General features: G+C 38.1%; 1 protein-coding gene across 1 annotated transcript in view; it reads right to left on the bottom strand.

Annotated features, from left to right (window-relative positions):
• The window catches only part of RIF1 (replication timing regulatory factor 1), a 60291-nt gene that overhangs the window by 19222 nt on the left and 28436 nt on the right, over positions 1 to 12633 (bottom strand). The window contains exons 18-25 of the mRNA XM_045032839.1: positions 11246 to 11353; positions 9617 to 9763; positions 6523 to 6622; positions 4179 to 4443; positions 2627 to 2669; positions 2060 to 2262; positions 1401 to 1500; positions 858 to 989 (exon numbers count right to left, since the gene is read on the bottom strand). Coding sequence (XP_044888774.1) covers positions 858 to 989; positions 1401 to 1500; positions 2060 to 2262; positions 2627 to 2669; positions 4179 to 4443; positions 6523 to 6622; positions 9617 to 9763; positions 11246 to 11353 — 1098 coding nt within the window. The remainder of the gene's footprint in view (positions 1 to 857; positions 990 to 1400; positions 1501 to 2059; positions 2263 to 2626; positions 2670 to 4178; positions 4444 to 6522; positions 6623 to 9616; positions 9764 to 11245; positions 11354 to 12633) is intronic.

The following is a 12633-nucleotide window of genomic DNA, read 5'->3' as shown; positions in this document are numbered from 1 at the left end:
CCCATTAACCAAGAAAATAAGTCCACTGAAAGTCAGTTAGTGCTTATACCGTGAAGATTTAGAGTCTGCCATTGGGGGCTGGCATAAGGCACCTCACCCTCAGCCAGCTCCACAGGGGTGTCTTTCTGGGACTTGCATCCGAAGAAGTGGGTATTCACCCACGAAAGCTCATGCTGCAAAACGTCTGTTAGTCTATAAGGTGCCACAGGATTCTTTGCTGCTTTCTGGGATAGTTTTTTAGGATTGTCCACATTAAAGTATTAATGAAGATAAGGAGGGAAAACAGGATTTTCTTCACAAAACTAGTCTAAAAGATGAGCCTGAAGGTCAAAGTAGTGGGTTGGACACTTACCAGGTTCCATCCTGCTACCCAGGCAGTAAGAGGGAGCTGGGGAAGGTCCTGGCTGGTGGCACAGGGTACATGCATGGCCCTCATGGACACTGCTAGTCAAAGCAATCCAATCTCAGATGCATGAGGTGCATGTGCACCTACAGCAGGATACATACATACACACACACAAATACTTTGCCATGGTACACAGCCAAAAACAACTAATCACATCTTAATGTTCAGCATCCTGCTGGCTGCTCTCCCTTATGCAGCCTCTGCTGATTAAACTTCCACTGCTTATAAAACTTACCTTGCCTTAAGTTTCCATAGCAATAACAAAAAAGAAAACTCCAAAAATACTAGACAATCTGAATAGAGAAAAACTAACAGCCAACTGCTATTAGGCTGGCTTGCTTCAGACTGGTGGACTTGAGATACAAAAACAGCATACCTGATAGTTTCTTGTGGAAGACAGACAGCATAAAGTAATGTTTAATTTTATTACATCCATTTGTATGCATCTTACCTTCGCTGTTGTTACAGGAGCTGTGGTAGTCTTGTCTTTCAGACCACTGGCCTGTGCCAGCAAGGAATCCCTTTTTCCACCTGATTTTACTTCTATTCCACTTATCTTTGCATCCCACTGGGAATTTTCTGTCTGTTTAAATAGAAATAAAAATTTTGTTTAGTGTAAATAGATAAAGTAGATAATTTAATGAAACTTTGCATAAGATTCAATTTCACTCATGACTTTGAAAAATATATGTTTGCTTACCTTCCCCTGTATATTCCTCTAAAATGTAAAGATTTTTGCAGATATGCTGCATAAGAACAGGCCAATAGTTAAGGTAAAATCCTAGTTATTATTTACCAAATGCCATCTCAGCCTAGGCCCTTCAGCCTCTGGTTATTCTAATTTAGGATATGGTTATTACCTCAAACACTAATCAACCTCAAATCATTATAGAAAATCTCAATTACTGTAACTCCATAGGACACTGTTACTATCTCCAACACAATTCCAGAATTGTATAAACTACTCATAAGTAGTAGCATAATAGGTACTTACAGCATCAGAAAATGGACCACTGGATTCTTCCACTATCTCAACACTTTCAAAACCAGGTAGTAAAAGCAGAATTTTCTTTTTGGCCTGGCTTAATATGGATCTGTTTAAGGAAAAAAATTAAGAATTATGGAAAAAGTGCACAAGATCGTTAAGTTCACTACTACTTATAATAAGCAGCTCACATACAGTGAAGCAGAATGAAGGTCAAGGATTCTGTACATCTATAAATGTACTTGTTCAAGAAAAGGTATTTTTTAGACCTGAAGCTTTCTACAAGCAAAGAATTCATTTGTGAGGACTTCCAAACTATCCTGATAACCAATGAACACCTTTTCCTTCCCTTCCAAAATTCCTAAAATAAAACTTCACATTTAAATTCTCATTCCATACAAATTCACTCCTATATTAGGGATACATTCATGACTTAATCACAATTAGTGGTTTGATTATTTTTTATCTCTATGTACTTGGCCAAGGTTAAATCCTGAATTTAGGAACAGTTTTCCCTACTTAACATCTTATTTATAAGTAGTTATGATTTTCTGATGTTTATGGCCAATAACAAATTTAAAAGCTTATGTTATCTTGGCTTGATTTATAAATACTCTGTGATTATGTAGCAAAATCAAACATAACAAATATACAAGAGAGCATCTTACTTTAATTCTTCAGGGTATGTTAACACAGTAGCTTTAGCAAATGTTGCATTCCAGAACTGAGCACTTTGGTTGCGTATCTGTTTACTCTTATGCAGAAAGATTACGCACAGCAATGGAGAGAGCTGCTCTAACAGGTCACTATCATAAAATCCAGTATAATGGGATTGTAAACATACAATTATCTCTCCCAAAAGTTTTTCTAACTGGAAAAAAAGAGAAAGGTGTAAATAATTTTTGAATCATATACATATTCTAAAAATTAAAATAGTGAAATAAACAAGATTTATATAGTGGCAGTTTATGTGGATATGACAAGAATATGGGCTAAGAATAGGTCTGGACTCAGTTCCACAGAAATACTAAACCTCTGTATATGAAGGAGCCCATAATATTTAATTCAACACAGGTTTGAACTTCACCCTAGCCAGTTTTCAGTTCAAGTTTGCAGTACACCTTTAAGCGAAATGCTTACTAGCTTGCCCTAATACAAATACCATTTTGTTTTTAGAGCACAAAATTCTCAGATTTAAATGTCATACAGTATTAGTTCTTTCCTAGACAATTTACCTTGTTGCTGAGACTACTGTACACTCTAGATACATCAGCAAGCCTATGAAAGAAAGAACACAGTATGGATGAAGTATTAATGAAATATTTCTTAATCATATTTGTTCTCAACAACATTTCCAACGATGTTGATATATGACACTTCAAGGTCTCACACCAACATATGAAGTTGCATATTATTTTAATAGCTACATTTTGTAATTTACAACCCTTCTTGATTTCCCCATAATGGCCATAAACAAACTTTTTAAGCTAATGAGCATGACAATTGAAAATTAGTTCTAATAATCCCCACATAGTTTACCGATCCATACCTAATTGTTTTCTAATAGAGTTAATTTCTGCTACCTTCCTTCTGCTCCTCTTGGTCTGAGCTACACCGACTCTGCAAGCAAACTTCCCTAACTAACTTCAGAGAGATTTTTGCATACATAGCTGCAGCAGCACCTGGAGTTTAATAGGGTATCCAATAGGCTTAACTTGCATGGTGAAAATTAAAACAGATTAATAGTTTTCACCTCCAAAAATAAACATTTTTAAAGGGTAGTCTTTGGAAAATACAAAGGAATGCAGAGCATTGCAAAAATATTTCAAAACCTTTATATAAAATTTCCCACAGCTTAAACATTTTAGGCTTTTACTTAAGTTGAAAACATATGCAACTATAAACTTGGTTTCCTTATTCTTGTGATAAAACCCATCCATTTTCTGCCAATCTTAATAGAGTACATCTTGAATACATCCATGCAACTGTAAACTGAATAAATTAAAAGACATCTTTGTGTTTTTCTTTATACGCTATGCTATACAGTTTTAAAGTGAATTACTTAAGATATCGTATATTCCTATTGGAATCTGTTTAAGGAAAAACAAATTGCAAATAGCTCTTCAGTTGGTAAGACTAGATAACTGCAAGTGTGTGTTAATTTGCACATTAAAGAAGATTGGGGTTTATAAATGCTATTTTATACAGAAGTTTATATTTTGGATAAATATATTAATGTTAAAGATAGTCATGATAAACAGGATACTTTTAAAGAGTTAAGTTTTTAATGTGAGGGTTAACTGGCGAAGCAGGATAGGGATTCTGAGGTTGACACTACGTACATTCTGGAGGAACAACATTGTTAAAGACAACCTTCAAATTAAAGCTATTACTAGCAAGTCCTTATTTAGAATCCCAGGGAGACCTCACTGTCCAACAGTTTATGCTCAACGTAACTACAGAGCAAGTATGCAGCAGTTCTGAAGAATGGAGTCTTCAGAAAATCGGTTACCAATATTCTAGTAGTAGTTGTGTATCCAACTTTTACAAATTCAAACTTGATATCTGAAATTCAGGCTGAATTCTATAAGGCACAGGGCACCCTCAAATACCATTAAATTCAGCAGAAGCTGTGGAACTTAGTACCTCACAAGACAGCAGCTTTGGGTAGCCTGATTTATGGGCTATATTTTAATATAGCATGCTGCAGATGCCACAGTTTCACCAATATGCAGCAATAGTACAATGTACATTTATCTAGCATCCCATAATTTCTGAAATACTCACTTTATTTTTTCATAAAACACTGCAAGTGGTTTTGACAGATTTGCAAACATAGTTCTGATCATTGAAGGCAAAGAAATGTGGCTGATGATGTTGTGAAGAATAGTAATAACTGAAGTGCCAACCGAGATCAATGTTTCTGACTGGGTATCTTTGGAACTGAGCATATGGAAAGAGTTTATCAACTTCACTAGAAGTTTAAAGAGGGAGGCCAGCTTTCCAAGAGGTTCCTTTTTCTTCTTAGACCAATCTGTAGGTGTCTGTGGGGCTAAAGCAAAAAATAAATCCATTAAAGATAGTGACCTTAAACTTTCCCTTCTGCTTTATACAAAATTCAAATCAATATTGTCTGACATAAATTAGAATGAAATAGCTCAGGATTAGAATGAAATAGTTCAGGGCAATATTTTGGACTCTTAAAATAGCTCATCGGTATAAATACACTATAACCAAACAAACATTCTAATTTAGTGCAGTTGCTGTGGATTTGATTCCAATTTGCCATTCACTCAGCCTCATGGCCTGGAACTGATGCAGGAGCTTTGATACTGAGTGATCTTACATACTCTTAAATTCTACGTGTAAAAAACAGAAGGGCGATTCTGATACACTTAGTCATGTGGACTAGTACTCAAAATTGGATAAAACTGAAAACGTTTCAATTAAAAGTTTACATCACATTATTTCAAGGGGAAAATCATTTCTCTTCAGCTCTAACTAGTACAGAGGTGGGCAAACTATGGCCCGTGGACCACATCCTGCCCCCGGGACCCTCCTGCCCAGCCCCTGAGCTCTTGGCCCAGGAGGTTAGCGCCCGGCCCCTCCCCTGCTGTTCCCCTTCCTCCACAGCCTTAGCTCACTGCGCCACTGGCGCAATGCTCGGGGCGGCAGAGCTGTGGCCTGAGCCAGTGCTGTGCTGCGAGGTGGCATGGTTAGTTCCAATTGGGCAGCATGGCTGCCTGTCCTGGTGCTCTGGGAGGCACGGCTGTAGCGCCACCAGCCACCGGTGTTCCAGGCAGCGCGGTAAGGGGGCAGTCAGTAATGAGAGGAGGGGTTGGATGGGGCAGTGGGTGACAATCAGGGGTGGGGGGTCCCGGGTCAGTCAGGAGACAGGGAGGGGTGTATGGGGCAGGGGTCACGCGGGGCCCATCAGGGGGCAGGGATTGGGGGGGAGAGGAGGGGAGGAATTGGCCACCCCAGGACTCCTGCCCTATCATCAGGGGGCGAGAAACGGGGAGGGGGAGGGGGGTTGGACAGGGGGCAGGGACTAGGCCGCACCTGGCTGTTTGGGAAGGCGCAGCCTCCCCTAACCAGTCCTCCATATAATTTTGGAAACCCGATGTGGCCCTCAAGCCAAAAAGTTTGCCCACCCCTGAACTAGTACCTCCACTCCTTGAGTAGTCCTCCCAGATAGCTGCATGTAAGATACTACTCAATGTGTGCACAGATGGCAGATGCTACAGTAAAAAATTTAATCAATTTCCATTTGTAGTTCCATCTTTAAAATGATGTTCTAGTGTTTACTTCAATTTTAATGGCTATGAACAGGGGAACAGGAAAACCAGTAACATCGTGTGCCCAACACCTTCTGTATTTATATATCAACAGCGCAAATGAAATGTGGAAAACAATTTCACTAACATAGGACTTTGGGTCAGTGATATGGGACACAAAGCTACTAAAATGTAATGCCCATTTCAATTGCAGCACTGATAAGTGTTATGAAAATTAACCACGTGCAGAAACTTTTATGTTTTAAAGTTAATTGCTTAATGTATAAATTCTTCAAGGCACATTATATGTTAAACTAAAACTGGAAACTGTAGAGTAATAATCAAGTGTTGCTTTTTTAGGCTATGTTTCAACAAAGTCGTATGTGAAATGCAGGAGTTTTTGGACGGCTACTAAAATAAAATGCCTTCGTAGACTTAAGACTTTAAAAAATGAAATTATAATTGAACCCACAACTAAATTTTCCAAATTTAAAATAATGTTTGTTTTCAATAATCCACTAAACAGGTAAAAAATTGGCTACTGTCATATACCAATCTATATCCTGATTTTCACATGTGCTGAGCCCCAAGGAGCTTTTACCAAGCTTACATGGGAGCTGCTGAACGCTCAATACTTGCGAAAAATCAGACTTAAGTGCCTAAGTATGGATTTAGGAGCTTAATTTTAGTTCCCTATTTTTGAAAATCTTGGACTCAACTCTTAAGAAAAATACCTCAGAGGTGGACTGTTAAGAATGTACAATACCTAATTTATCACTTGCAATAATTCTAGTTTTCAACCATTTACTCTTTGAAATCACAGAACAAATCCAATTGTTGGAAATTTTTCTTACATCTATTTTTTGGCTGATATTTAGTACCATATGGTGCAAAGTTGATGCAGTCAACCATAACTGACACAATATGGGTGAGACCATCCACCATTGACAGGCTCTGAGGGGGAAGAAAAGCAAAAATCATTAGCAAAGCCATGGGGGTAGAGAAAAATGTGAAACAGTGTTTGAAAGAAACCTAGTAGTGATTGTGGGTAACAATCTGGATACATGTTCACAACTATAATACGTGGCAAGGAGACCAATGCAATTTTAAGCTGCAAGGAAGAAATAATCAGGGCCAGGTTACCAGCTAGTCTAACTCAGCATCACTCCAGTGAATTCAAACAAGCAGATTTACACAAGCTGAAAATCCAGCCCTCTAGCTTTATCACATGTACTACTGCATTCAACTCTGACACCACATTACCAGAAATACCTGCAAACGGAAGGAGTTTAGAGAGGAACATCAAAAATGATTAAAAGTCTAGAGGTATTGACCCCTAATGAAATATTTTATCATATTGCAATGTGTGGCTAGCTGAAGGACTGTCACGCTAAGGCCGCATATTTTTGGTTCAAATTTTGTAAACCTAGCAATAAGATCTGCATAACAAGGAATACCATAAAGTAATTTCAAGGGGCATATGATTAGTCAATTGCTAATAGGAACACTAAGTTTAAGAGAGAGCATTTCCCTCAACCCATCTTGTTTGCCTAAAAAGAATTATATTTTGTTTAAATGTTTGTGCCAAAACTGTTCAACTTTCATAGAATCTGTACTTTGAAGTTCTTCAATTTAAAGTAAGTCTGAGTGCAACAGCTATTACTGAAAATAAGAGTCAGATGCAAATTTCCTATATTAGAATGAAGAGATGTGTAGTATCAAGAGGGAGTTTGACAAGTGACAAACTTGTAGCATTGCAATTGTGTAATTCAATTTTTCAGGCTTGACCTTTGTTGCGTTTTTAAGGAACAAAATGTGGTTAACAAATTACAGTTACATTTACAAAGTCTACAATTTTATGACAATTTAGTATATATTTACATGTACACAAATTGCCGGCCCCCCGTTTTTCTTGTCTGATGTTCTTATAAATAGGAGAATCAGTTGAAACACAGTAGAAAGAGCCAGCATGGTTGCAAACAAAAACAAATGCTGTAAGCCTTGTTTGTTGGTCAGGCTACCCACCTGATAAACTGGTAACTGATTAATCTTCCTGATCTTATTTTACAAGTTGACAAAATTATTAGTTGGGTAGTTCAGGTTTAAGGTTGTCAACCTCAGTGTGAGTTACCATTTAAATATGTGGCATGTCAGTCGCAGTGGATTTAGACTACTGAATAAAGCTGATCACATTACATTTTTCTCTAATAGACTTGTGGCAAGTTCAACGTCTTACTATACTTCAGTACTTAAAGCCCAAATCCAAAAAGTCCTGTAAAATGCAGTTTTACTGATAAAGCATAATCACATAATATTTGTATTTGTATAATTAAGTGTCCAGATTTAGTCAACTGAAATTGCCTCAAAACCTCCTGTGCAGCTTACAGTTTGTATAAAGTTCTATGCATATGTTCAGCGGGATGGGAGGCCTAAGGATGAATCACAGACACATTACTTTGCTACTTTAGGGCTTATCCACATTTCAAAAAGGACTAGATCAAAGCATATACATGAACCGCTAACACACATCAGCAGGTTCCACATGGACAGTTAATCTGCAGCAGGCTAGTGTAAGGTAGATTCACACCCCAGCTTGCTACAAATTAAATTGTTCAATACGGGAAGTCCTCAGAGCTTGTCTACATGATTATAAAATTATATTTCTGTTCAGCTGGAACAGCATTCATTTTATGATTTCAAATTTACTGAACTGTGTATTTAACAACCATATTAGGGAGCAGAACTTTCACTTCATGAAGCCATCTCCTATTAGACAATGTAAATTCCATTCATGATCTGTAAATGGGTTAAAACAAAATGCTTGTTAACTGTATAACTAATGTTGCTGGGTTATGTAAAATCTAGAAATTTGCTAAAGACTTAATATTTTGATTAATGCTTTATAAAAATTTTTATAATCTATTCGTGTGCGCATTACTTCAGTCTCTGAATCAACTCCTTTTCCTACAGAAATTAGGATTATGTATTTTTCACCTGGTTTGTGTAAATAAATCTGACTCTACTGTACTATTTACTGTAGTTTATAATCAGTTCTACATTGTTAAAGCAGCAGCTGACCTAGGCTGAAGGGCAAGGTGCCACATTTACAATACTATTGCTGCATGTGCTAGCTTCATTAGAATTAGCACACATATGCCTCTCTGTACTACAATCCCACCTTCACCTACAGTGTAGCCCTAAATTCCCTTTAAGCTGCATGGCCACACAGCTGCCTATTAAACCCCATGCAGGGTCAGGGCTGCGGCGGGGAGAGGGCGCCTCTCCCCGCTGGCCAAGGCATGGACCTGCCCTGGACTTGGCGCAGCATGGGGAGAGGTGCCTCTCACCCAGCCCTAAGCTGCTGCCACTAGAGGTGCCTCTCACCCAGCCCTAAGCTGCTGCAGCTAGAGAGGGCTGGGGGGAGTCCTCTCTCCTCAACATAGCCCTGAGGCAACCTGCACCGCAAACCCTTCATCCCTGGCCTCACCCCAGAGCCCCCACCAACCCTCTGCCCTAGCCATGAGCCCCCTTCTGCATCCCAAATCCCCCATCCCTGGCCCCACCCCAGAGCCCACACCCCAAGCCAGAGGCCTCATCCCTGCACACCCTAACCCTCTACCCCAGCCCCCTCCCACACATTGAACCCCTCGGCCCCACCCCCACCACATGAATTCTGTTATGTACACCAATATGGAGGTGATGTGTCACACATCACCTCCATTTTGGTGCACATAATTCATTTCAAATTAGAGGGAACACTGGTGCAGACATACTTTTATAATCCAACTCCTGATGTTTAGGTTTGACTAGGCTTATAACAAAGACTGATGGTTACATTTAAATTTAACTGAGTAAATGCAAAACAAAAGTTAAAGTGGGAGTATTTTTCCGTGTGCAGACTGCACCAGCAGGAGTTTTATATAATTTAATATTGTGATTTATACTTACTACTAGGGCTTCATCTTCTAGGCCAGATATTTTAGCACAAAGTTCTTCACAGCACAAATTTTCTTCTGCCGTTGCCACTAACGAAGCACAGCGGGCAAATGTTCTATACAGCTCTGACCAGGTGCGCAACAAGGACTTCATAGTGGGCTTTAACGACCAAAACAAAAGTTATACATATAAAAATCAAAACAGGAGTTTGCACAATTTTTCCTTTTTTCTGTATGTCAGAAGTCAAAGTGAGCAAGCTTATTTGATTTTCTTCCTGAGCCTTGGGGAGAGATCCACCAAATCTAATCTTGATTTTGTATTTTTATATTCCTTTCTCTATTTGTCAATAGAACTATACCAGGTAACTGAAACCTCGTCTATATTTTTCTAATACAGGAGTAGGCAACCTTTCAGAAGTGGTGTGTCGAGTCTTCATTTATTCACTCTAATTTAAGGTTTTGCATGCCAGTAATACATTTTAACAGTTTTAGAAGGTCTCTTTCTCCAAGTCTATAATATATAACTAAACTATTGTTGTATGTAAAGTAAATACGGCTTTTAAAATGTTTAAGAAGCTTCATTTAAAATTAAATTAAAATGCAGAGCCCCCTGGACTGGTGGCCAGGATCCAGGCAGTGTGAGTGCCACTGAAAATCAGCTTGTGTGCCGACTTTGGCACCCGTGCCATAGGTTGCCTCCCCCTGTTCTAATAGGAAAAGCTTTTTCACATTTCAATTAACAAAACTGCACTGCTTTACGATATAAATATAGATATGATATAGATAAGAAACCCTGTGGTTTTGCTTTTATCATCAAAAGACTACAAAATGACAAGATATTAACCTGAGGAGTTCACAACAATATAGAACACAAGTTTATTTTTAAGAACGCAACATAAAAATGCACATACTAAGTCAGACCAATGGTCCACCTAGCCCAGTATCCTGTCTTCCGACAGTGGCCAGTGCCAGATGCTTTGAACAGAATAAATAGAATAGGGCAATTATCAAGTGATCTTTCCCACCATATAGTCCCAGCTTCTGGCAGTCAGAGGATTAGTGATACCCAGGGCATGGGGTTGCATCCCTCACCATCTTGGTTAATAGCCACTGATGGACCTATCGTCTATGAATTTAATTATTTTGTGAACCCAGTTATAGTTTTGGCCTTCACAACATCCCCTAGCAACACGTTCCACAGGTCGATTGTGCTGTGTGAAGTACTTGCTTATGTTTGTTTTAAATCTGCTGCCTATTAATTTCATTGGGTGATCTCTGGTTTGTGTGTTATGTGAAAGGGTAAATAACACTTTCTTGTTGATTTTCTCCATACCATTCATGAGTCTAGCAACCTCAATCATATGCCCCCTTAGCTCTTTTTAAGCTTTATATACAGCATGGTGCTCATTTAAAAAATTTCCAGGTAAGTAGAAAAACTAAAAAATTAATAACTTACACTCAGTTTAAAAGTTTCTAGAAAACAAAGAGAAAGATTTAAGAATAGCCAGGTGTGAGCTGATATGGAGCCAGCTTATAGAAGATTCATTATCTTAGACCCAAAGGAAGATTAGCTTGCCAATGTTTAATGTTTACTAGAAACACTGCATTTTTACAGAATCTAAGATTTGTTTTCATTTCTTACCTGTGGAAATTCTTGAATAGGGAAAATGTGGCTTATGGGTAACAGCAGTGCACTATAAACAGCATTAAAGTTGTGTTCCAATGCATCTCCCTGATTTACTTCACTAGTCTAAATAAATCACAAAACAGTAACTTATTAGATAAGCAACCTACAAGGAGCAAAGGACATCCAGATTAAATTTGGTTTCTAGTTTTTTAAATAAAGCTTTTACAAGTTAAGACTAGAGTAATTCCATTTTTTAATTTCAGTGTTTGCTTGAGAATCTAAAATAGGCTATCAACTAGTTGAACAAAAAAACGACCACTCAATTTTCACTGTCAACAAAAAAATGCAAGAGAGAGAGAGTAAACAATCTGTAAAATAGGATTCCAGGAATCATTTTGAAGCAATATAAACCAGTACAAGCATGGTTGAAAGCTATTTTTGTTTACAGTATCACCAGGCTGAATCATAACTGGGATCAGCTGTCTGTTACTGTCCAATTTTTAAATTTGCAGCTATTTTTTATTTTTTTTTTAAAAAGTTACAAATTACACTCGTGACAGCATGGGCTTTTAGCCACTAGTGAAAATCAACATTAGTGAAAAAATGAAATCTAAAAGAATAGAATATTAGTAATAACTAGAAATTTTACTGGTAATTTAGGTGACTTTAAATACTTTAAAAACTATTCATATTTTAAGGCCAGGGGACCATTATGATGATCTAGCTGTACTTCCTGCATAAAACAGGCCAGAGAATTTCAGCCAGTGATTCCTGCATCAAGCCTATAACTTCTGGTTAAAACAGAATATATATTTTAGAAAGATATTCAGTTTTCATTTAAATTCTTCACATGATAGATTCTCCATCTCATAAGGATGGCCATACTGGGTAAGACCAGTGGTCCATCTGGTCCAGTATCCTGTCTACTGACCGTGGCCAATGCCAGGTGCTTTAGAGGGAATGAATAGAACAGGTAATCATCAAGTGATCCATCACCTGTTGCCCATTCCCAGCTTCTGGCAAACAGAGGCTAGAGACAGCATTCCTGCCCATCCCCGCTAATAGACATCTCATTCCTGAGTAAGCAGTTTCAATGGTTAATTACCCTCATTGTTAAAAATTTGCACCTTCTGTCTAACATGAATGTATCTAGCTTCAGATACCAGCTGTTGAATCTTGTTATATCCTTGTCAGGTAAAAGAGCACTAATATAAGTTTCTCTTTATGTAGGTACTTATAAACTGATCAATTCACCTTTTTACCTTCTTTTGACTGAAAGTAAGTAAACAGTGTCTCACTATAAGGCATGTTTTCAGGACCTCAAATCATTTTTTGTAGCTCTTTTCAAAACCCTTTCACTTTGTCAGCACCCTTTTTGAAATGTGGAAACTAGGACTGGATAC

Source organism: Mauremys mutica, chromosome 10, assembly GCF_020497125.1.
Source record: "Mauremys mutica isolate MM-2020 ecotype Southern chromosome 10, ASM2049712v1, whole genome shotgun sequence".
NCBI classification, from domain to species: domain Eukaryota; kingdom Metazoa; phylum Chordata; order Testudines; family Geoemydidae; genus Mauremys; species Mauremys mutica.
This window is presented reverse-complemented; position numbering and strand designations above follow the sequence as displayed.